Below are 27166 nucleotides of genomic sequence, written 5' to 3'. Positions count from 1 at the left end.
TATTCAGTGAAGAGCTAAAGAAATCAGGGCATATACAAACCATGGAATATTATGTAAACACAAAAAAAGTCAATCTGAAGATTCAAAAAAACACAGAGAAAGTATGTGGGATAATGCTAAATTAAAAAGCAAAGTATGAAACGATTATGGACACTCTGACTGTGTGTATGTAAAAAATTTATTCAAGGAGGAAAAAAAACCACTAAAAGTAAATGATCCAAAGTGGCAATAATAAGGCAGTGAGATAATAAATTATTTTTTCTTTTTAGAAGGTTTGTTTTACTACTAGTAACAATAATTGCTATCACTTATGGAAGATTTTCAATACTAAGCATTTTAAATGCTCATTTTACTCTCATAACAACCCTATGAGGCAGATACTACTTTTTTTTTTTTTTTGCAGATACTATTAAGAGTCCTGTTTTTCAGATTAAAAAAACTAAGGTTCAGAGAGGTAGAGTAACTGGCCAGGATCACACAGGGATTAGGTGGCAGGTCTGAGGCTGGACCCCGGTCTGGCTCACATCAGTCTAGGCTTTTGGTCACTACATTATACTTCTGTTTAGTTTTATTTTCCAATTAAAAGATGTATTGTTTAAAAAATAAGGCCATAGTAAAATCAAATGATATTTCCTTTCTGTTGAAAAGAAGTCCAGAGACCTTAACCGGGTTGGCTCCAACTCTTTTAGAAATGGGCGTCGTGGGGGTGAGAGAGAGAAAGAAGGCCAGCGTAGGATGGCAATGACCTGCGACAGGAGGGAGGGAGGAAATACAGACATCTCCATGGCACCCACCTCTCCTAGTGCCCTGCTCACATAATTCTCCTTCTTGGCAGCCTCCTGGAGTTCCATGGCCTGCTGGACATACATTTTCCCAGCTAGGATTTCATTTTCCAGCATCGACAACTCTTTCAATGAAATGGGCCAATTCAACCGTTCTAATGCCTTGTTCAAAGCTGCCTTGTTTTCCAAGTACCGGATTGGTTTGTTTGCATCTAACCTAAAGAAAAAAAGAAGAAGAAACAAAAAAACAAAGAAAGTGACCATAACAGAAAAAATATGGAAAGATGGTTTTTCAGTAAACCCTCCCTTGAGAAACATCCGTCAAAGCAGATATCAGGTGTCAGTTGGCAGAATCACAGCCACAGCCTCTGGCCCATCAGGACTTTGGTAGCTTGCACAAGTTAAAAATAACCATCTCTGTGAATTATGGTAGGCATTTTCTCCCATTACTTAATTTGATTATCTGATTTTAGAGAAGTTTGATACACATGACTTTTTCTCAACGTCTTTTTCGGCATATCTGGAACCCATTCCTTTCTCCCTAGGCCTAATATTTGGCAGAACCAAAAATGAGCTTCAAAGAGATTTCACACAACTATGCCTAGCAGTGACTCTGGAAAACAGTGCAAAGCAAAGCAAAACCAAACCCAACCCAAATACGTGCCTCAGTGCAGACATTCTCCTACTAGCTCATTTTAGTTATTTTCATCCCCTCTCCTCCTTGTAAGCCAAAATAGGCCCAAACTTTCCGGCTTCATTGTTTTGGTACACAAAGAACAGAAGCCGAACTTTCTGTGAGCTGATGAGCAGGCTGTGAGACTCCAGGGACAGCCAGTGTGCTGTGATGCCCAGGTCCTGCATTCTATTTCCACTCCCAGCTATTACTGAGTCAGACACTCCTGGAAGGAGCGAGAGAGAGGGGGAGGGAGAGAGAGAGAGGCATTCCATAATTATCATCCTCTAATTGCTGAAAGTGTCACTTCCTTTAGATGTTGGGTATTGCAAGAGCACAGTGTAAGCCCAGCACAACCACAGGGCTCAATCCACAGACAAACTTGTCTCCAGATGACAGCAAAAATTCTTATTACAAATCTAAATTGGAGTGATGTCAGCAAGATGGTGGCATAAGAAACCCCAGGCCCTCCTTCTCCCACGGAGCCACCAACTTAACAACAATGTATGGACCAAATTGCCTTCATGAGAATTCCAGAAACCAGTTAAAAGGATGCAGCACTCCAGATGAGCACAAAGCCAAGAAGAATAGGCATTGAAGTGGGTGTGGAAGTTTGTTGCATTTTGCCTGCCCTCTCTTTCCCTGGCACAGTGCAGTGCAATTGGGAGAAAACTCCTAAACCCTGGCTTTTACTTTGGGAGGGAAAGAGACGAGTGGAACATGCATCCAACATTCTGGCTTTTGGCGGGCTGCCCGAGAGACTGATTTCTGTCTCACCTGACTCAGAGCTGACGGGAATGGCAGTATACTTTGGATGCCAGGTTATGGGCAGCTGAGAACAAAAATGAGTTCCATGGCTTGTAAAAGCACCAGAAATACTGCAGTACCAAAACTAGACACCAGGGGGAGCAAGAGATTATGGGCTCCTGAGAAGAAACGGGCAAAATTCTTTAACTAGGAAATTACACACACATAAGCCTAGAGAAGATATAGCGCCAGAAAAGGTTTGAGAGGTCCCCAGAATCTCTAGACCTCGGTGAAGGTCTTCCCCTGTCAGAAGCCAGTCTGTAAAGTCTGGGAGAGGTGTCTGGTTTTTCAAATGCTCAAATCTCAACTAAAGATCCTAAGATACAAAGAAACAGGGGAAGATGGCCTAATCAAAGGAACAAAATAAATCTGCAGAAAACTACCCTAAAGAAATGGAGATCTATAAATTACCTGACAAAGAATTCAAAATAACTGTCTGAAAGATGCTCAATGAGCTCAAAGAGAACACAGATAGACAACTAAATGAAATCAGGAAAACGATGCACGAACAAAATGAGAATATCAACAAAGAGAAACTATAAAAAAGAACCAAGCACGAATTCTGGATCTGAAGAATACAATAACTGAAGTGAAAAATCCACTAGAGAGGTTTAAAAGCAGACTTGATCAAGCAGAAGAAAAAATCAGCAAATTATGACTATTTTAAGTCATAAATTGTTACAAGAGGCAAAGAAGGACAATATATAATGGTAAAAGGGTCAATCCACTGGGAAGATATGACAGTTATAAATATATATGCACCTAATGTCAGAGCTCCCAAATATATGAAGGTAACATTGACAGAACTGAAGGGAGAAATAGACAGCAACACAATAAAAAGTAAGAGATTTCAATCCCCATTTTCAATAATCAATAGAACAATCCGACGGATGGTCAATAAGGAAACAGAGGACTTGAACAACACTATAGACCAACTGGACCTAACAGACAGATACAAAATCCACTACCAGCCAACAGCAGAATACATATTCTTCTTAAATGCACATGGAACATTCTCCAACACAGACCACATGTTAGGCCACAAAACAAGTCTTAAAAGTTTTTTAAGATTGAAATCATACAAAATATCTCCTCTGATCACAATGGAACAAAATTAGAAATCAATAGCAGATGGAAAACTGGAAAATCCAGATTTGTGGAAATAACACATTCTTAAACAACCAATGGGTCGAAGAAGAAATCACAAGGGAGATTAGAAAAGATCTTGAGATAAATGAAAACGAAAACACAAAATATCAAAATGTATAAGATGCAGTAAAGCAATACCAAAAGGGAAATTTATAGTGCTAAATGCTTACATTTGAAAAGAAGAAAGATCTCAAATCAACAACCTAACTTTACACCTCAAGGAACTGGAAAACGAACAAAAACTAAACCCAAAGTTAGCATAAGGAAGGAAAGAATAAAGATTAGAGCAGAAATAAATGAAATAGAGTATAGAAAAACAATAGAAAAAATCAATGAAACTAAGAATTGGTTTTTTGAAAGAGCAACAAAACAAATGCTTAGCCAGATTACCTAAGAGAAAAAGAGAGAAGACTCAACTAGAATCAGAAAGGAAAGAGGGGACATTACAACTGATGTCACAGAAATAAAAAGGATTATAAGAGACAACTATGGTCAATTATATACCAACAAGTTGGATATCCTAGAAGAAATGGATAAATTCCTAGAAATAAATAACCAACCAAGACTGAATCATGAAGAAATAAAAAATATTAACAGACATATAACTAGTAAAGAGATTGAATCAGTAAGCAAATACCTTCCAACAAATATAAACCCAGCACCAAGTGGCTTCAGTAAAGAATTCTACCAAACATTTAAAGGAGAATTAACATCAATCCTCCTCAAATACTTCCAAAAATTGAAGAGGAGGGAACATTTCCAAACTCATTCTATGAGGCCAGCATGACCCTGATACCAAAGCCAGACAACGACACCACAAGAAAACTACAGACCAATATCCCTTATGCACATTGATGCAAAATCCTCAACAAAACACTACCAAACCAAATTCAACAGCAGATTAAAGGATTATACAGCATGAGAAGTGAGATTTATTCCTGAAATGCAACGATGAAGCAACATATAAAAAACAATCAATGTATTTCATCACATTAACAGAATGAAGGAAAAAAACCACTTGATCATCTCAATTGATGCAGAAAAATCATTTGACAAAATTCGACACCCTTTCATGAAAACAAAACAAACAAAAAAACTCAACAAACTAGGAATACGAGGAAACTACCTCAGCATAATAAAGGCCTCAAATGAAAAACCCACGGGTAACATCATACTCAACACTGAAAAATTGGAAGCTTTTCCTCTCAGATCAGGAATAAGGCAAGGATATCCACTCTCACTTTTATTCAACATAGTGCTGGAAGTCCAATCCAGAGAAATTAGGTAAGAAAAAGAAACAAAAGACATCCAAATTGAAAATGAAGAAGTAAAATTATATCTGTTCGCAGATGGCCTGATTTTATATGTAGAAAACCCTAAAGATTCCACAAAAATGCTGTTAGAACTAATAAACAAATTCAACAAAGTTGCAGGATAAAAAATCAGCACACAAAAATCAAAACAGAGGGGCCGGCCTGGTGGCGCAAGCGGTTAAGTGCGCGTGCTCCGCTGTGGCAGCCTGGGGTTTGCCGGTTCGGATCCAGGGCGCGCACCGACGCATTACTTGGCAAGCCATGCTGTGGCAGCATCCCATATAAAGTGGAGGAAGATGGGCACGGATGTTAGCCCAGGGCCAATCTTCCTCAGCAAAAAAATAAATAAATAAATAAAAGAGGAGGATTGGCAGATGTTAGCACAGGGCTGATCTCCTCACACACAAAAAAAATCGAAACAGAAGTTGTACTTCTATATACTAACAATGAACAAGCTGAAAAGGAAATTAAGAAAACAATCCCAATTACAATAGCATCAAAAATAATAAAATACTTAGGAATAAACTTAACTAAGGATGTGAAAGACTTGTACACTGAAAACTACAAAACATTGCTGGAAAAAATTACAGAATATGCAAGTAAGTGGAAAGACATCCTGTGTTCATGGATTGGAAGACTCAATATTGTCAAAATGTCCATACGTCCAAGTGATCTACAGATTCAATGTAATCCCTATCAAAATCCCAATGGCATATTTCGCAGAAATAGAAAAAAATCATCCTAAAATTCATAGAATCTTAAGGGACTTGGAATAGCCAAAGCAATTGTGAAAAAGAACAAGGTTGGAGGACTCACACTTCCTGATTTCAAAACATATTACAAAGCTACAGTAATTAAAACAGTGTGGCACTGGCATAAAGACAGACATAATCAATGAGACAGAATAAAGAACCCAGAAACAAACTCTTATGTATAAGGTAAAATGATCTTCTCAAAGGTGCCAAGACCTCACACTGAGGGAAAGGACAATCTCTTCAACAAATGGTTCTGGGAAAACTGGCTATCCACATGCAAAAGAATGAATTTGGACCCATAACTTATACCATATATAAAAATTACCTCCAAACAAAATGGATTAAAGACCTAAACACAAAACCCAAAACTATAAAACTCCTAGAAGAAAATATAGTGGAAAAGCTTCATGACATTGGATTTGGCAATGCTTTCTTGGATATGACACCAGAAACACAGACAACAAATGCAAACATAGACAAATGGGACTATATCAAACTTAAAAACTTCTATGCATCAAAGGAAAGTATCAATAGAGTGAAAAGGCAACCTGTAGAATGGGAGAAAATATTTGCAAATCATATATCTAATAAGTGGTTAATATCCAGAATATATTTAAAAACTCCTATACCTCAACAACAACAACAACAATAACAAAATAACCCAATTAAACAGTGAGCAAAGGACTTGAACAGACATTTCTCCAAAGAAGATATACAAACGGCCAACAAGCATGTGAAAAGATGTTCAATATCACTAATCATAAAAGAAATGTAAATCAAAACCACAATGAGATATTACCCCACACCCCTCAGGTTGACTACTATCAAAGAAAAAAAAGCATAAAATAACAAGTGTTGGTGAGGATGTAGAGAAATTGGAGCCCTTGTGCATTGCTGGAGGGAATGTAAAATGGTGCAGCTGCTATGGAAAACAGTATGGAGGTTCCTCAAAAAATTAAAAACAGAATTACCATATGATACAGCAATCCCACTTCTAGGTATATATTCAAAAGAATTAAAACAGAATCTTGAAGTATTTGCACACTCATGTTCTTTGTAGCATTAGTCACAAAGCTAAGAGATGGAAGCAACCACCAGAAAGAAAATGTGGTATGTACATGTGGACTATTATTCAGCCCTTAAAAAAAGGGAAATCCTGTCACATGCTACAATGTGGATGAACCTTGAGGGCATTCTATTAAGTGAAATAAGCCAGCTACAAAATGACAAATACTGTATGACTATACTTATATGAGGTATCTAAAGTAGTCAAACTCAAAGAAAAAGAAAATAGAATAATAGTTGCCAGGGCTAGGGGTAGGAGAAAGGGGAAGAATTGTTCATTGGGCATAGAATTTCAGTTCTGAAAGAGGAAAAATTTCTAGACATCTGTTGCACAACAATGTTAATATAGTTAATACTAGTGAACTGTACACTTAAAAATGGATAAGATGATTTTATATTACATGTTCTTTTTTTTACAGCAATTAAAATTTTTAAAAATAAATTTAAATTGAGATTTCTGGGTTATGTTCTTAAGCTACTGATGGAGGAAAAGGTTTCTACTATCAAATTCATAGCCATCTTTTCTGGGAAATACAGACGGTTTCCAGAGGGTTGTAGAGAAGGGAGAAAATCTCATTCACGTGCTCAACTCTTTCAATTTGAAAGAGCTGTGAGATGAGGTTCAATGGACACCTACAATGCTCTACACTGGAGTATGGAGGTTTGTGTAAATTCTATAGTCCCTTTACTAAATACAATTTCTCATTTAGCTACTCTTTAAATGAGCACAGAATTGACCTTCTAATAATCTATTATCTAAATGCATCTTAGTTTTCCCAATTTATAGATTTAAAAATAGTCAGAAACCATTCTTTAGAAGGCTGCAAACTACAACCAAATATCAGATATTTTTTAAAGCAAAAACAGTCACTCCTTGATTTCACATATAGGAATTAAATTGTTAAAATGTTGGAAGACATTAAAAAGTGGTAAAGGGACAGAGATTGGTAAAAATACTTAAAACTGTCATTTCCAATAGACTTCATTCGTTAATTTATTCAACAAATATTTTCTGCATGCCTACTATATAGTATATATGCTACCGTTATTCTTTAATTCTTTAAATTCATTAAAGAATACGCTGGGTATTCTTTAATGAATTAATAGCCATATTCCAGCCTTGTAAAGTTTATGATCTGGTGGGGAGAGAGAATAAGCGAGGTAATATAGAAAATATATAATTATAAATCGTGGCAAATGCCAAGAAGGAAATAAACAAGTAGGACTGAGAGAGAGAGAGAGAGAAACAGAAGGAGTTCTAGGTCGATCAACAGGACTCTGATGAAGTGACAGTCACAAGGAGGCTGCCATACACACAAATTACCAAAATGACTCAAGAAGAAATAGACAATCTCAGCGGCCTACAACAAAGACTTTGAACCAGTAATCAAAAATGCCCCAACAAGGAGAAGTCCAGCACCACATGGCTTCATGGTGAATTCTACCAAAAACGTAAAGAACAATTAACATCAATCCTACTCAAACTATTCCAAAAAATAGAAGAGAGGGATCACTTCCTAATACATTCAATGAGACCAGCATTACCCTGATGCCAACACCAGACAAAGAGACCAAAGAAAAAAACACTACTATGGGCTGGCCCGGTGGCGCAAGCAGTTAAGTGCGCGCGCTCCGCTGCGGCGGCCCAGGGTTCGCCGGTTCGGATCCTGGGCGCGCACCGATGCACCGCTTGTCAAGCCATGCTGTGGCGGCGTCCCATATAAAGTGGAGGAAGATGGGCACGGATGTTAGCCCAGGGCCAGTCTTCCTCGGCAAAAAGGGGAGGATTGGCAGATGTTAGCTCAGGGCTGATCTTTCTCACAAAAAAGAAAAAAAAACTATTTTCCTTTATGAATATACAGGTAAATAGCCTCAACGTAACAGTAGCAAAACAAATCCAATATAACATTAAAAGGATTATACATCATGACCAAGTGGGATTTATCGCAGGAATGCGAGGGTGGTTAAACCTAAGAAAAATCAATCAACTTAATACACCATTTCAGTAGAATAAGGGGGAAAAAAATCCCACATGATCATCTCCATAGATGAAGAAAAAGCGTTCGACAAAATTCAACCAATAACTCATGATGATGAAAATAATCAGCAAAATAGGAATAGAAGGAAACTTCCTTAACATAGTAAAGAGCATTTTTGAAAAACCCACAACAACATCCTACTCAATGGTGAGAGATTGAAAGCTTTCTCCCTGTGATCAGGAACAAGACAAGAATGCTCTCTTTCACCACTGCTGTTCAACATTATACTGGAAGTTCTAGCCAGGTCAATTAGGCAAGAGAAAGAAATAAACAGCATACAAATTGGAGAGGAGAAGTAAAACTATCTCTATTTGCAGATGGAGATACCTCAATCCATATACAAAAATTCAGCCAAAATTGATCAATGACCTAAATGTAAGAGCTAAAACCAGCAAAGTATTAGAAGAAAACACAGGGGTAGATCTTCATGAGCTCATATTTGGCAACGGATTCTTAGATTTGACACCAAAAACATGAGCAACAAAGGAAAAAAACAGATAAATTGACTTCCTAAAAATAAAAACTTTGGGGCAAAAAAAGGACATTATCAAGCACATGAAAAGACAATCTATAGAATAGGAGAAAATACTGGCAAATCATACATCTGATAAAGGTTTAATATCCAGAACTCTTACAACTCAACAACAAAAGGACAAACAACTCAATTTAAAAATGGGCAGGGGCCGGTCCAGTGGCACAAGCGGTTAAGTGTGCGCGCTCCACTGCAGCGGCCTGGGGTTCACCGGTTCGGATCCCGGGCGCGCACCAACGCACTGCTTGGCAAGCCATGCTGTGGCGGCATCCCATATAAAGTGGAGGAAGATGGGCATGGATTTTAGCCCAGGGCCAGTCTTCCTCAGCAAAAAAAGAGGAGGATTGGCAGATGTTAGCACAGGGCTGATCTCCTCACAAAAAAAAAAAAAAAATGGGCAAAGGACTTGAATAAATTTTTTTCCCTGAAGAAGATATACCCATGGCCAACAAGCACATAAAAGGATTTTCAACATTATTGGTCATGAAGTAAATGTGAATGAACACTACAACGAGATATCACTTCACAGCCAATAGGATGGCCTTAGTTTAAAAAAAAAAAAGGAAAATAACAAGTGTTGGCAAGGATGTGGAGAAACCAGAACTATCATACTTTGCTGGTAGGCATGTAAAATGGTGAAGTTGCTGGGGAAAACAGCTTGTGGCTCCTCAAAAAATTAAACATAGAATTATCCTTTAATTCAGCAAATCCACTCCTGGGTATATACTCAAGAAAAACGAAAACATGTCCACACAGAAACTTCCACATGAATGTATGTTGCAGCATTGTTTGTAATAGCCCAAAAGTGGAAACAACACAAATATCTATCAATGGAAGAATGGATAAACAAACTAGTATATACACACAATGGATCATTACTCAGGTATAAAAAGGAATGAAGTACAGTTATATACTGCATAATGACGTTTCCCTCAATGAGGGACCAAGTATACAACAGTGGTCCCATAAGATTAGTACCTAGGTGTACTAACTACAGCCTAGGTGTGTAGTAGGCTATATCATCCAGGTTTGTGTACGTATACTCTACGATGTTTGCACAATGATGAAAACTGCCCAATGATGCATTTCTTAGAATGTATGTATCCCCGTTGTTAATCGACACATGACTGTACTATAAATGCTACAACTTGGGTGAACCTTGAAAACATTAAGTTTTTAAAGTAACTAAGTAAAAGAAGCCAGACATAAAATGTCACATGTTGTATGATCCCTTTCATATGATATATCCAGAAAAGGCAAATTCACAGAGACGGAAAGCAGACTAGTGGCTACCAGAGGGGGAGGGAGGTATGGGGGAGGATTACTTAATGGGTACAAGGTATTTTCCTGAGGTGATAAAAAATTTTTGAAACAAGAGGGAGGTAGTGGTTTATATAACATTTTGAATCATTTAAATACCATTGAATTGTACACTTTAAAACAGTTAATTGTAGGTTTTGTGAATTTCACCAAAATTAAAAAAAAAAACTGAGGAGGAACTGGCTTACTTTTCTTTTTCCTCTTGAGATAGTGCTCGCCAAACAATTTTATTCAAGCGCCTGTTTAAAAAAACCAACAATAATTATTTAGTAGCAATACTTCATTTCAGGGCAAAAGGCTGACCCCAGGCTCTAAAGGGCACTTCAGGGAGAGCCCAAGCCAAGCGCCATCACCACTGGACCACGCCACTGCCATTTGCTTTCAGAGATTGGATATGAGGGTCTCCCTCCCTCAGCATCACTGCAGAAGCCTCATGGCTTTGTGACAATCGTGTCAAATATTAAAGGAGGGCACAGCTCTCAGCTCAATCAGGTAACACCCAGGCTGAGAAGAGGCAGTAAACAAACTGGGCCTCATTATCTCTGCACGAACATGTTTCTAAACACCCACCGTTTTTCTTCCTGCGGAAAAATATAACTGTGTCCTTAGCTTGCCTTCTTTTTTTTTGTCTTAAATTTTGTATTTATTTATTTTTTATTGAAGTAACTGGTTTATAACATTATATAAATTTCAGGTGTACATCATTATATTTTGATTCTTAGCTTGCCTTCTATAGACATTCTCCTGCCTGGATTCTCAGAGCAAAAGGGGTTAATAGGGTCATAAATAAAAGGATCGAGATACACTTTAGGGATCAACCAGCCTGATCTCTTTGTTTTCCAAATGAGGCCCCTGAAAGGAGCAGAAAGATGAAGTGCTTTGCTAACCCACCACAGCTAGTTGGCGGTGCTGAGACTAAAGCTCATCATTGAACCTGTTTGCAGAGAGACGCTGTCAACCCAAGAGGAAAGAAGGAAGTTGGAACCAGTGGGTTCTATAGGGTAGTTACAGCCCCTTTTCATGTTACAAATCAGTGATGCCTCCTGCAGAGGTTGCAGCCCAGTTCTGTACCGCTATATCATTCCCCAAATCAGCCTTCCTGGAGCGCAGGGCAGGGAACACTGGCTCCGAGGGTTGTGAGCTGGTGTTCCATGAAAACAAACGCTTCAATAAAACGAGGTGGGAGGATACTGTCACTCTCCAGGAGGCATCTTCTAACCACTGGACCAGCGTCAGTGGTGCAGGGCTCTGAGAAACCGCTTTGGGTGGTGTTATCCTGCCCTGATCTCCCATCACAGGCTTGGTGAGATCATGGAAAGGGGGCCTGGCATGGTGGTGAAGAGCACACTCAGGAGCCAGACTGCCTGGGCCCAAACCTCAGTTAGCTTCTCCTCTCACCAGCTCTGAGACTTGCGGCCAGTAGCCAACTTTTCTGTAGATGAGGATAATAATAATACCTCCTCCTAGTGTTGGTGAGAGGACCCAATGAACTAGTGTGTGCACAGCACACAGAACTGTGTCTGACACAGATAATATTCTGTAAATGATAGAAAGAGCAGGGAAGAGGGAAACAGGCCAGCTCAGCACCCTTGTCTCACTTAAGGTCTTGGTTCTCTGGGGCCTATTTGGAAGGCCCTGTGATTCTGTAACAATGATCAGTGTTTCTAAGACTTGTTAAAAGGATTCATAGCACGCATTTTTGTTTTTTGTGTGGGTGCTTTTCTGAAAACAAAAACAAAAACCTTTATTTAAAAATCCTCTTAAATCTAGACCTTGAAAGTGGAAGCAGGGCCAGCCCCGTGGCTTAGCGGTTAAGTGCGCGCGCTCTGCTGCTGGCGGCCCGGGGTTCGGATCCTGGGCGCACACCAATGCACCGCTTCTCCGGCCATGCTAAGGCCGTGTCCCACATACAGCAACTAGAAGGATGTGCAACTAGACATACAACTATCTACTGGGGCTTTGGGGAAAAAAAAAAAAAAAAGGAGGAGGATTGGCAATAGACGTTAGCTCAGAGCCGGTCTTCCTCAGCAAAAAGAGGAGGATTAGCACGGATGTTAGCTCAGGGCTGATCTTCCTCACACACAAAAAAAAGAAAGTGGAGGCAGCGCAGTAGGAAGACTGGGAGTGTGGACAAGGGCTTTGGGCTATATGGGTCCAGGGTCAAATCTCAGTGTCTCCACTTTGCTGCCATGTTATCCTGTTTTTCCTAACTTCTTGAAACTGTTTTCTCATCAATAAAACCAGGATAACACCAGCCGCCGTTGGTGTGGAGAGAAGTCAGTGAGATGTATACATAAAGTGAGCAGGAACAGCGATGTTCGTTCCCTCCAGGTTTTGAGGAAGGGCGAGGCTTGGAAACTCTGAGAAACCACTGGTGAGTGTGGCTCCAATTAGCTAGCACATGTCTCTAATTTTAATTCAATCCTTTTGAAAATATTTTGCAAGAGCACATTTTCATAACCTCTGTTATTCCCTTATTTTCCATCTTCACCAAAATATTTGAAAACACACAGGGAAGAAAAAATGGGTGGGTGTGAACTGAGGGCAGCCGAGAGTGTGTGGATCCCGGTTCTGTTGATTGCGGAGGCCACCGTGGGGAAGCCACAAGAGTGTGGGATGAGGGCCGTCAGTGCTGGGAGGGCACTGGACATGAAGGCCTCTCTGAGGCTGGTCCAGCCCCTCGATTCAGGGATTTTACTAACCAGTTTTCCTCCTTGTCTTTTTAGGAGAGTGAAATTGGGTTGAGCGGTTGCATTCACTAGCTTTCTCTATCTCTAGGTTGCAAATCCACTTGTACCAAGCAGTGACTCATTTGCAAAGCAACTTGTAACTAACGACACATCACAAGTCTAATCAGCATTTTGGAGGTCATAATTAGAGGCTTCTAAGCGTAGTCCCAGAGCCAGGTTAGAAGTGATGCTTCTCCTGTGGATCTGAGGGCTGCAACCTTGACCCTAGATTCACAATCAAATAGGCTGCAGAAAAATCACCCCAGAATCCAGCCAGCCCCAGAAATCCTCACTCAAAGCTTATGCTCAGACACACAAAGCCAAAATCTCTGCCTCAATTCTTGAAATATTGAAACAGAGGGACACTCACACATGGGCACTGAGCCCGACCAAAATAGCTAGTTTATGTCACTATTTTGGCCAAAGGACTGTGAGCTTCCCACTCACCTGGTCAACCCTAGCCATATGGATTTAGGGTTATACCTGGCTTACCTGTGGTGGGAAACTCCTTAGAAATGTTATATTGGGGACGAGGGGGAAGTAAACCAAGTTTGATTAACTGCTTTTCATATTTTGTGTATCTTTAGAAACGTGGAGCAAGATGGAAAAGGGAACTGACATTTATACCAAAAAAATTCTTAAATACTATTGAATACAAAAGATCAGGAAGTTTTATTTGTATAATATTAATATTATACCTTAATATAGTAAAGGTATATAAATACCTTTATATATATATAGCAATATTAAATAAATAATTCATTTAATATAAACATCAAATTAACAATACCAAATAATTAATACTAATTCAATAATTAGTATTAAATAGTATTAATCATATTAAAATTAATGTTGTTAATCATATTAAAATAAATATTAGTATTAGTAATAACAATGTACTACAATATTTCTCTCAGGGTACTAAAAAGCTTTTCCAGAAATGGGGACAAATCACTACTATGTCTGTATTTTGGTTTTGCTATTAAGGAAGAAGGACTCTCGTCTGCCTGGGAAGGGAGGGTCCCTGTCCTTCTGGAAACCCCTGGGAAAGGGTCAACACCATGGGAAGAGCTGTGCGACTATTACACTCCATATATTTATGGTTATTTTAGGATCAGCAGATTCAGGGAATGAAAGGGGGCAGTAACTAACATTAACTGTTCTTTATATATAATTTACACAACCCTCACAACCCCCCTATGAGACAGATTTTGTAAATAGGAGTCTGAAGCTCACAATTGCCACTTGACCTGCCAAGCAGATGTGAGAGCCAAGAATGAGACCCAGAACTGTCTCACCTCAAAGCCCTAGTGTATGGCCCGCACCAGGCTTTCACAGACCAGGTAATTACAGAAGTCAAATATTTGACTGATGCAAGCAAATAAACTTATAATATGAATGATATTATTCTATTACCTTTTGAATAACTAAATCTGATGAATTTTAATATCCGAACTTGAATGAGATCAAATTCAAATTAAATTCCAATAGTCCAATATACATAGACGAACACCTGCTAGGAAGAGACCACCAGGGGGCTGCCATCCTCGCAGGGGAGAGACAGGCCTGTGCAGAAGCTGCGAGCGCCCTTCGGGTGGCAGAGTCACTGGGGAAAGGCCTCTCTGAGGAGGGCCGTTGGCGCTGAGGCAAGAAGTCCTAGAAGAGCCAACTGGGGCAGGAGGACGGGCAGCAGAGCTGGGGGGCAAGGGAAGGCCTGCCTGGCGCAGACGCAGACAAGAGGGGCAGCGCCACGTGACAGGGTAACTACAGAGCCAAGTCTCAGACCCACGGGAGGGGTGAGCGCTGGCGTAGTCAGGCTGCCCGTGGGGGAAATGAAGGGCAGACAAAGACTCAGAGAAATCCTGAGGAGCCCACGGCGGCAGCCCAAGAGGCTCAGACAAGACAGCCTCAATTCTTAGGTGAGGGCAGTGGCAGAGGCTCAAGAATAAGATTTGGGGAGGCCTGTTATGGGCGTGGTGTGGAAAGGCCAGCCTCTGGACTGGATTGTGCGCTCCATGTGGCAGGAGTCGGGCCTTATGCTTCTTTTGAACACACACTGGACACACTGCAAAATGACAACAGGCCAGTAAATGTTGGCCGGGGCCTCATTAACTTTCGTGTACTTTATTTCATTTTTCCCACCCACATGGTAGTGAATGGAAACCCAATGGCACAGCTTCCAGAACCAAGCATAGGCTTGCCTGGAGAAACTGGGCAGGTTCAAAGTTTAATTAAGTGCTATGCACCAAGGACTAATTAAGTGCTGAGCGGTGGGGCAGGGAGGCGATTAGGGAGCCAGGACAAGAGTGAGACTGGGTTAGCTGCCCTCGTGAAAAGAGGCCCCCGTCTCACCACTAACACAGTGACTATTTAAGAACAATTTTCAGTGTAGTCAACTTGATCATCATCTTTACCTTGAATAAAAATTATGTAAATAATAACATACACTTATATTATCTCTGTTCTCTCATTATTGTGGAGTTTTATTAGCCACTTTGCAGAATGTTAGAGGCTGAAATGATCAAATTCATGCTGCTAAAAGGAAAGCTTTAAAGATCTCATGGAAACGTGAGATTTCTACAGATTTTGGAAAGGGAAGATGGTGTCTTTAAAACTCCGTTGGACACATTCAGGTGATGTACTCAATGCAGTGCCTGGCACATAGGAAGCCCCTTATGTTAGCTGCTGCTACTGCTGTTATTCCTTATGGAAAATTTTTAAATAGCTGCTCCAGATGAAAAATCTAAGCTAAAACAAGAGAAGAGAAGTCAAAACAAACAAATTCCACAACATTTAAAGGGCAGCCAGGACTAATACTCACCTTTCATAGGACTTAATTGCCTGTTCGACTTTTTGCTTGTAGATATTGAGCTTGACTCCCTGGGGGTTAATTAACGTCATCTTATTTGTGTCATTGCACACATGTGCCAGAGGGAATACCTGCACGTCAATACCAAAGGAAAGTGTCATCTGGTAGGTTAACACGTGCCTTCCAAAATGGTCTACATGGCTGTACAGTATGTTTTCCTGACTGTAAAATCAACACATTATAACTGTAGAAAATACAGAAAATTATAAAGAAAAAAATAAGAATCAGAGATATCACTGCTAACCTTTTCCTTCCAATTTTTAAAACTATATATTTTGAAAATCACCACCACCACACACACACAAAAAAACAAAACTGTTTCAGGAAACCCTTGTCAGAATTGAATACTATCTTCACAAGCCTCTGTCAAATTGACGAGAGGGAGCGATAAGAAAAAGGAGCTCATTGTTGCTATTTGTAAATTACTAGTTAGGTTAAACATTTTTTTCATATATTTATTTTACATTTGATTTTCTCTTGAAAATATCTAGTTACTGTGACCACTTTCTTTATCAATTTATAAGAGATTCTTATACACATCAAATAGAGGAGGCTTAGTGATCAATGAAAGAGAGGGCTTCTTTTTGAGTTCTTTCTGGCTCTATCTGGTGCTTACTCCTGGGTTTGGGGATGCCTCTGATTCCATGCCATCTTAATAGTACCCGTAATATTACACACTGACCTGTTTGCATATTACCTCGCTCTCCCTAGTAGAATGGAAGCTCCATCAGAGCAGGAAATTTGCTTTATTCACTACTGTATTCCTATCACCTAGAACAGCGCCCGGCACATAGCGTGCCCTCTGCAAATATTTGTGGATAAGTCAATAAATGTATGTGCACAAAAAGGTATATTCCATATCTTAATATTTAAACAAAAAAGAAAAATAAAATCTAATAGGAGAATACTAAGATATAATACCGTTTCAATATTGTATATGATTCCAACCACAAGGAGCGTGTCGGCATTTTGGAAATGTGGGGAATTACTTTTAAGAAGTAAATTTTTACTCTCAATCAAGATGATAACAGTTCATGCTTTTATGTTCCCCCTTGCCTCCAAAATCATGCCACAATCGCATTGCTGTTGTTTGCAAGAAAAAAAAAAATGCATAGAAAGAAAGAAAAGAGGAAAGAAAGAAGGAAAAAGAAAGATGCATAGTTGACAGATTTCGAAACAAAAAGTTGAACAGAACTGTGAACAAGTTGGCAGAGCTGACTCTTGGTTCTGTGTCCAAAGATGGCAGGGGCAGTGGGAGCTCAACTCCTGGAAAGCAAGTGAGACTCTGAGTGCTCTGTAAGACAAGAGCCCACGTCAGGCTCAGTCCTGAAGCCAGCACTGGTGTGAGGATCTCTCACCCCTGAAAGGAGGTTCTGCACAGTGAGAGAGGACACTGATGTAGCCTCAGAACCAAGAACTAAACCAAGCCACCCTCCGTCTACAATATTCCAGCATCACCATGCGACTAGAGCTCTAAACACCAATGTGGGGGGCGCAAGAGGATGGATTTAGGCAACTGCAAAATGGAAGGAGAAAGAGAAAAAAACAGATTAAAAAAATCTTGTTAAAATGAGCCAGCTTACTAAAATTCCAAAGTATACACACAAAAAATGCCAAAAATGATAGTTGAGCAAATCAACAATCAGAATGTCAGTTCACTTGAGAAGAAATTAATTTTACGAGCCCTCTAATAATAACTTTATATTAATTATGGTTAGGTTGTTCAAAGATGTAACAGTCATATAAAAGTCCAAAAATGTACAGAAGTGCCATAAGAAGAAATGGATAAGAAAAACAATAATATTTTAAATAATAAAGTCTATCTTGGAAGAAATAGGCATTAAAACGGAAAACTACATATATTAATTTTATAATTAAAACATCAAGACCAAAACAAAAAAATAGGCAAAGATTCAGAAAACTGAAAAGAAAGAAATGAAGAGGCTGCATAGTCAAACCTCGCTACTTGCCAGACACATAAATTCAGTATTTGGCTTCTAAGCCATCTTTGTCAAAGAGAAAGAGCCAGAACAGTCGATTAAAAGGTGAGTCACCTGCACTTTGAAAACTAAGTGAAGCTTGCAGAAGTGAAAAAAAAAATCAAAACCCCAAAACTATCTTTCTAAATAGAGCTACATATCATATTTTTCAGAGGAAAAAAAAGTCAGTCTCAACAAAATGAAAGACTCTTACATTTTTGTCACCCTTGGAAAAAATATCCCTTAAGTAGTCTATAAACAGCTCTTCAAGTTTGCCAACTTTTTAGCAGATCAACACCACAAAATATTTAGCAACATCATAACATTTCACCATGCTCAGCTTAACTCCTGACTTAACGTACTTAAAGAAAATCTGTTGTTTAATGTTCTACCTCCCTCTTTTGTGAATTTAGGTCTCATGCCTTGCATGGCCATCGTGTACTTCTGTGTGGTGGTAGTTCAAATTTGGCTCATGTGCACCCACTCGCATTCCTTTCTGCTTGCAGATTTAGGGAAAGACCAAGTCATACTCCACACCTTCAGTCTGTGGTCTTAGCTTTTACAACATGGTGGTCACGTGGAGGTCCCATGAGATATTCTCTTTATGAGGTCAAATTTAGTGTGACTATGAGGTCACAAGGGGCATTCTCATAGGGACTTGGGGGATTGGAATCATGGCCGCCAGCTTCTGCAAGGAAGGGAGTCGGGAGGAGAGTGCAGTTAATAAAGAAACTGACAGCTCTGTTTGCGAGGGAATAAAACCACCTGATCACACCTCCTTTGAAAATGGTTTACTTATTACCTCTTATAATAGAGATCAAGCAAAACCAACTAATGAGGGGCCCTTCTGGAAGATATATGATAACAAAAAGGAGCCTCAAGGTATTACCTACTTCAATTCTCTGGAGTTAACCTAGAAGCCTTACCAAATTGATATTAATAATCACACCCTGTGTGAGAAGATTTTAACTTTGAGAGAGGCAGGGAGGAAAAGAGGGAGAGAGAGTGATTGAGATTGAGAGAGAAATCATAAAGGCAGAAGAAACAGCTGGAATTCATGGACAGCCAATTTGGGCTGATTCTGTTAGAATTTTTCCCACTGTTAGATGAGAGATACCCTATAAGCAACCACTGTACTTAAGAATAATTTTATCAATAATACTAATAATGTTTTTCCTTTACTCTCTGCCGAGCACTAGGCACTCTCTACGTATTTTCTCATTCAGTCCCTCTGTAGATATATACACTGAATTACAGTTTTTGTAATACGGCTTTCCTCTCTACTAAACTCTGTAATTCTTTATTCCTTTTAAAAATACTAGTTTCTAGCAGAATACATGTACAAAGTAACCATCAATTGAATACATGAGAGACTAAAACTACATATAAATTAAAATAATAGCCAAGGCTCAACAGTTTTTAAAAGTTTATCTATATTGTAAGACATAATTAAGTTTGGATTCCACCAAATTTTAATTCTTGGTGACTGAGGGAAAAGTGTAACTCTGATATTCTTAAAGCAGTGTTTGCTAAGAATGTGAATAATGTGAACAAGATTTTAAGAGTATATTTAGCTTACATAAGAAAATTATTCTCAGATTGCTGTCAAGATTGTGGCATAGGTGGTCTCTGAACTCACATCCTCCCACAGACACAACAGACTTACAACTACTCTTGGAACAACTACCCCTGAGAGAGAACTGAAAACTGGATAAGAGGAACCCCTGCAACACGCAACTGTCCTGACTGAGGTGGAAGAGACAGAAATTCCCTTCTGGAAAGAAAAAAAGCCACCTTCGCAAGCTGTAGCGCTTCACAGCTGCCCGGGAGCAATCCAAAGTTTCACAGCCTTCCCTGGAGGAGTGGGGGATCTGAGTGGGGGAGCGTTGCTGCTTTAAGCATTTTTTGGACCCAGCACAACTGAGACAAGTGTCATAATATCTGGCTTTGCTGGCTATTAACAACAACACGGAAGACCCCAGAAAAGCTATTGGACATAAGGGAAAAAAAAGCCAGCTCTTGAAGGCCCCACACAAAAATTCCCCCGTTTTGGAAAGCAACCTGAAATCACCAGAAAGAAAGGTGCACAGTCCTTTGATGAAAAGAGACTTACCAGATAGGCCCTGGATGCATCTCGGTGAGAGGTGAGACCTCTCCAGGGACTGAGACATCGGCGGCAGCCATTGTTGTGACCTGGTGCAGGCATGCTGACACAGTCGCTGGCAGACACCATTGGAGTTCTCCCTCTGGCCTCTCAGCCCAGGGTCTGCCCCACCCACTAGAGCACCAATTTAATCCAGCTCAGCCAGGGCAAGCAGCTCACCCTAGGGACTGGCCCCACCCAACAACAAGCCCTCAGACAACTTGTGGGCCTGCATAGGCTAGGTGCCTGGATTCTCTGCAGCTGGGCAAACGGGTCCACCTCTGTGGGGCAGGGCATGCACAGCAGTGGGTAGAGTGTGTGGGGCATTGGTGGAGTGTGTGGGGCCTCTGCCGTGGGGCAACAGGGTCCACTTCAGGGGGTTGGGGCACATGCACGGGGCAAGACTGTGTTGACAGTGTGTGTGGCTCTGCGGGTGGTGGGGCTTGTCAGCTGCAGCAGACTTGTGCTTCTCAAACAGCCACATGGGGGATCGGCCCCACCTTCCAAAGCCTGAAACAACTGGGAGCTCTCCTGCCCGGGGCCAGCCCCACCCAGCTGCAATCCTGAGAGAGCTGACAGCCTAATAGGCCAGAGGCCTACAGCAATTGTAAGCCCCTGAGCCTAGCAACCAGCCATGCTGGGGGCCTACTAACTTAGAAAAACTGCAACAGGAATGTGCTATTACACCTTGCAGCCAACAGTACTGGGGCTCCCCACACCTGATACAGGGAAGGAAGGGTCCACAGCTGCCACACACAGCTGAATATTACAACCAGCTGGCCAGGGGGACAGCTCAGCCTCCCTAAGCACCTACAGCAAGAGCAACCCTGCCACAACAGGACACGTGTAACACACACGGGGGTCACTCCTGGAACATTTGGAACTGGTGACAAAAGGGAAGCACACTGCTGGGCCTCATAAAGCATCTCTTACATAAGGTCACCTCTCCAAGATCCAGGAGACATAGCTAACCCACCTAATACATAGATACAAGCACAGAGAAAGAGGCAAAAAGAGGAGGCAAAGGAATATGTTCCAAGTAAGGGAACAGGACAAAACCCCAGAGAAAGAACTAAATGAAACTGAAATGAGCAACCTACCTGACAAAGAGTTCAAACAAAGAGTCAAAAGGATGCTCACTGAGCTTGGGAGAAGAATGGATGAACTCAGTGAGAATGTCAACAAAGAAATGGAAATATAAAAAAGAACTAATCAGAAATGAAAAATACAATACTGGAAATGAAAAATTCACTAGAGGGACTCAAAAGCAGAATAGAGGATACAGGACAACGGATCAGTGGGCTGGACGAAAAACTAGAGGAAATCTCCCAAGCCGAACAGATAAAATAAAAAAGAATTAAAAAGAACGAGGACAGTCTAAGGGACCTCTGGGACAACATCAAGCACACTAACATCTGTGTCATAGGTGTCCCAGAAGACGAAGAGAGAGCCAAAGGGGCAGAGATTCTATTTGAAGAAATAACAGCTAAAAACTTTCCTAACCTAAGGAAGGAAACAGACATCCAAGTACAGGAAACACAGAGAGCACCAAACAAGATAAACCCAAAGAGGCCCACACCAAGACACATCATAATTAAAATGTCCAGAATTAAAGATAAAGAGAGAATCCTAAAAGCCACAAGAGAAAAGCAAAAAGTTACATACAAAGGAAACCCCATAAGGCTATCAGCTAACTTCTCAGCAGAAACCTTACAGGCTAGAAGAGAGTGGCATGATATACTTAAAGTGCTAAAAGGAAAAAATCTGTAGCCAAGAATACTCTACCCAGCAAGGTTATCATTCAGAATGGAAGGAGAGATAAAGAGTTTCCCAGACAAGCAAAAATTAAAGGAGTTTATCACCAAGAAACCAGTCTTCCAAGAAATGCTAAAGGGACTTATTTAAGGGGGAAAGAGAAGACCACAAATAGGAAAAAATTATCTATTCCCATGATAAGTGAGTAATGGATACAAATGCACAAAAAAGAGGTTAGATATGATATCTAAAACATAAAATGTGGGAGGAGGGGAGTAAAAGAGTAGAGCTTTTAGCAAGAGGTCAAACTAAAGAGACAAGCAACTTAATATAGATTGCTATATATGTAGGTTATTATATATTATATTATATAATAATATATATTATTATCCTAGTAATTGCAAACCAGAAACCTATAATAAATACACAAAAAATTATGAGAGAGGAATCCAAACATAATACTAAAGAAAGCCATCAAATCACAAGGGAAGAGAGCAAGAGAAGAAGAAAGGAACAGAGAACTACTACTAAAACACCCAGAAGAAAAGTAAAACAATGGCAATAAGTACATACTTATCAATAGCTACTTTAAATGTCAATGGACTAAATGCTGCAATCGAAAGGTATAGGGTGGCTGATTGGATAAAAAGACAAGACCCATATACATACTGCATACAAGAGATACACTTCAGACCTAAAGACACTCACAAACTGAAAGTGAAGAGATGGAAAAAGATACTCCATCCACATGGCAATGAAAAGAAAGCTGGGGTAGCAATACTTACATCAGACAAAATACACTTTAAAACAAAAACCGTAATAAGAGACAAATAAGGGCACTACATAATGATCAACAGAACAATCCAACAAGATGATATAACACTTGTCAATATCTATGCACCCAAATATGAGCACCTAAATATAAAGCAATTATTAACAGACATAAAAGGAGAAGTAGACAGTAATACAATAATAGGAGGGGACTTTAACACTCCATTTACACCAACGGATAGATCATCCAAACAGAAGATCAATAAGGAAACACTGGTCTTAAATGACACACTAGAACAGATGCACCTAGTAGATATATACAGAACATTCCATCCAAAAACCAAAGAATACACATTCTCTTCAAATGCACATGGAACATTCTCTAGGATTGATCATTTTAGGCCACAAAACAAGTCTCAATAAATTTAAGAAGACTGAAATAATACTAAGCATCTTTTCTGAACACAATGGCATGAAACTAGAAATCAACTACTGGAAGACGGGGCCGGCCCCGTGGCTTAGCGGTTAAGTGCGCCCGCTCCACTACTGGCGGCCCGGGTTCGGTTCCTGGGCGCGCACCGATGCACTGCTTCTCCGGCTATGTTGAGGCCACGTCCCACATACAGCAACTAGAAGGATGTGCAACTATGACATACAACTATCTACTGGGGCTTTGGGAGAAAAAAAAGGAGGAAGATTGGCAATAGATGTTAGCTCAGAGCCGGTCTTCCTCAGCAAAAAAAAAGAAAAAGGAGGATTAGCATGGATGTTAGCTCAGGGCTCATCTTCCTCACACACACACACAAAAAACTACTGGAAAACAATCAGAAATACCACAAATATGTGGGGATTAAACAAAATGCTAGTGAACAACGATTGGGTCAACGAAGAAATCAAAGGATAAATAAAAAAATACCTGGAGACAAATGAAAATGAAAATATGACATGCCAGATCTTATGGGACACAGCAAAAGCGGTTCTAAGAGGGCAGTTTATAGCAATACAGGTCTACATCAACAAACAAGAAAAATCTCAAACAATCTAACAGTGCACCAAAAGGAACTGGAAAAAGAACAAACAAAGCCCAAAATCGGTAGAAGAAGGGAAATAATAAAAATCAGAGCAGAAATAAATGAAATAGAGACTTAAAAACCATAGAAAAAATCAATGAAACCAAGAGTCAGTTCTTTGAAAAGATAAACAAAATTGACAAAGCTTTAGCTAGACTCACCAAGAAAAAAAGAGAGAAAGCTCAAATAAATAAAATCAGAAATGAAAGAGGAGGGCCGGCCCTGTGGCTTGGTGGTTAAGTGCGCGCGCTGCGATGCTGGTGGCCCGGGTTCGGATCCCGGGTGCGCATCGAGGCACCACTTCTCCGTTCATCCTGAGGCCGAGTCCCACATACAGCAACTAGAAGGATGTGCAGCTACGACACACAACTATCCACTGGGGCTTTGGGGGGAAAAATAAAAAAATAAATAAAATCTTAAAAAAAAAAAAAGAAATGAAAGAGGAGAAATTACAACAGAAACCTCAGAAATACAAAAGATTACAAGAGAATACTATGAAAAGCTATATGCTAGCAAATTGGATAATCTAGAAGAAATAGACAAATTCTTAGAATCATACAACCTTCCAAAACTGAATCAAGAAGAAACAGAGAATTTGAATAGACCAATCACCAGTAAGGAGATCGAAACAGTAATCAAAAACCTCCCCAAACATAAAAGTCCAGGACCAGACAGCTTCTCTTATGAATTCTACCAAACATTCAAAGAAGACTTAATACCTATCCTTCTCAAACTCTTCCAAAAAATTGAAGATGAGGGAGAGTTCCCTAACTCATTCTATGAAGCCAACATTACCCTGATACCAAAACCAGACAAGGACAACACAAAAAAAGAAAATTACAGGCCAATATCACTGATGAACATGGATGTAAAAATCCTCAACAAAACACTAGCAAATCGAACACAATAATACATTAAAAAGATTATACACCATGATCAAGTGAGATTTATTCCAGGTATGCAGAGATGGTTCAACATCCTCAAATAAATCAACATGATACACTACATTAACAAAATGAAGAATAAAAATCACATGATCATCTCAATAGATGCAGAGAAAGCATTTGACAAGATACAGCATCCATTTATGATAAAAACCCTGAATAAAACGGGTATAGAAGGAAAGTACCTCAACATAATAAGGGTCATATATGACAAACCCACAGCTAATATCATTCTCAATGGAGAAAAACTGAAAGCTATCCCCCTAAGAACAGGAACCAGACAAGGATGCCCACTCTCACCACTCTTATTTAACATAGTATTAGACATCCTAGCCAGAGCAATCAGGCAAGAAAAAAGAAATAAAATGGATCCAAATTGGAAAGGAAGAAGTGAAACTGTCACCATTTGCAGATGACATGATTTTATACATAGAACACCCTAAAGAATCCACCAAAAACCTTTAAGAAATAATAAATGAATATGGTAAAGTTGCAGGATATAAAATCAACATACATAAGTCAGTTGCATTTCTATACACTAACAACGAAGTAGCAGAAAGAGAAATTAAAAATACCATCCCATTTACAATCACAATAAAAAAATAAAATACCTAGGAATAAACTCAACCAAAGAGGTGAAAGACCTGTACACTGAGAAGTATTAAAACATTGTTGAAACAAATTGAAGAAAGACACAAAGAAATGGAAAGATATTCCATGCTCTTGGATTGGAAGAATTAATGTAGTTAAAATGTCCACACTTCCTAAAGCAATTTACAGATTCAATGCAATCTCTGTCAAAGTTACAATGACATTTTTCACAGAAATAGAACAAAGAATTCTAAAATTTATATGGAACAACAAAAGACCCCGAATAGCCAAAGGAATCCTGAGAAAAAAGAACAAAGCTGGAGGTATCATACTCCCTGGTTTCAAAATATACTACAAATCTGTAGTGACCAAAACAGCATGGTACTGGCAAAAAAACAGACACACAGATCAATGGAATAGAACTGAGAGCCCAGAAATAAACCCACACATCTATGGACAGCTAATTTTTGACAAGGGAGCCAAGAACATACAATGGACAAAGGAAAGTCTCTTCAATAAATGGTGTTGGGAAAACTGGACAGCCACATGCAAAAAAGTGAAAGTAGACCATTATCTTACACCATTCACAAAAATTAACTCAAAATGGATTAAAGACTTGAATGTAAGACCTGAAACCATGAAACTTCTAGAAGAAAACATAGGCAGTATGCTCTTTGACATCGGTCTTAGCAATCCAAAATATATAAAGAACTCATACATCTCAACAACAAAAAACCAACAACCCAATTAAAAAATGAGGAAAAGACCTGAACAGACATTTCTCCAAAGAAGATATACAGATGGCCAACAGGCACATGAAAAGATGTTCAACATCATTAACTATCAGGGAAATGCAAATCAAAACTACAGTGAGATATCACCTCACTCTCGTCAGAATGGCTATAATTAACAAGACAGGAAACAAGTGTTGGAGAGGATGTGGAGAGAAGGGAACTCTCATACACTGCTGGTGGGAGTGCAAACTGGTGCAGCCACTATGGAAAACAGTATGGAGATTCCTCAAAAAATTAAGAATAGAACTACCATACGATCTAGCTATTCCACTGCTGGTTATTTATCCAAAGAACATGAAAACACAAATGCATAAAGATACATGCAGCCCTGCGTTCACTGCAGCGTTATTCACAATAGCCAAGGCTTGGAAGCAACCGAGGTGTCCATCAAGGGATGAATGGATAGAGAAGATGTGGTATATATACACAATGGAATACTACTCAGCCATAAGAAACGATGAAATCCAGCCATTTGTGACAACATGGATGGACATTGAGGGTATTATACTAAGTGAAATAAGTCAGAGGGAGAAAGTCAAATACTGTATAATCTCACTCATAAATAGATGATAAAAACAACAACAATCACATAGAGACAGAGATTGGATTGGTGGTTACCAGAGGGGAATCGGGGAGGGAGGAGGGCGAAAGAGATGATTAGGCTCATGTGTGTGGTCATGGATTGCAATTATTCTTTGGGTGGTGACCATGATGTAACCTATACAGAAATTGAAATACAATGATGTACACCTGAAATTTATATAATGTTATAAACCAACGTTACCACAATAAAAAAAAAAGAAAACTATTCTCAAATAATAAAAAGAGCAGAAAATTAAAATGAAATATTGTTTTCATACAGGAATTGGCAAAGTTTTTTTTTAATGTTATTGCTCTAAGTGATAGCAAAGATATAGAATAATACGCACTCTTAAAATTCCAAGTAAACTGCCCAATAACAGGGGGAATAGTTAAATTGTGGTAATTCATATTATTGAATATTAGTACAACCATTCAAGTTCATCCAGAAATGGTCATTACAAGGAAATACATTCATAACATATGCTAAATGAAGAAAGCAGGATG

The 27166-nt window shown here is 39.5% G+C and overlaps 1 protein-coding gene across 1 annotated transcript in view; it reads right to left on the bottom strand.

The window, feature by feature from the left end:
* Window positions 1–27166, bottom strand: part of VWA3B (von Willebrand factor A domain containing 3B) — a 188826-nt gene that overhangs the window by 36493 nt on the left and 125167 nt on the right. The window contains 3 exon segments of the mRNA XM_087426182.1: window positions 795–999; window positions 10624–10674; window positions 15986–16104. Of these exon segments, the coding sequence (XP_087282308.1) occupies window positions 795–999; window positions 10624–10674; window positions 15986–16104 (375 nt within the window).

This window comes from Ceratotherium simum, chromosome 40, assembly GCF_057802395.1.
Source record: "Ceratotherium simum simum isolate JZ-2026a chromosome 40, ASM5780239v1, whole genome shotgun sequence".
In the NCBI taxonomy this organism is placed as follows: domain Eukaryota; kingdom Metazoa; phylum Chordata; class Mammalia; order Perissodactyla; family Rhinocerotidae; genus Ceratotherium; species Ceratotherium simum.
The sequence above is the reverse complement of the archived record's forward strand: the minus strand, read 5'-3'. Positions and strand labels throughout refer to the sequence as shown.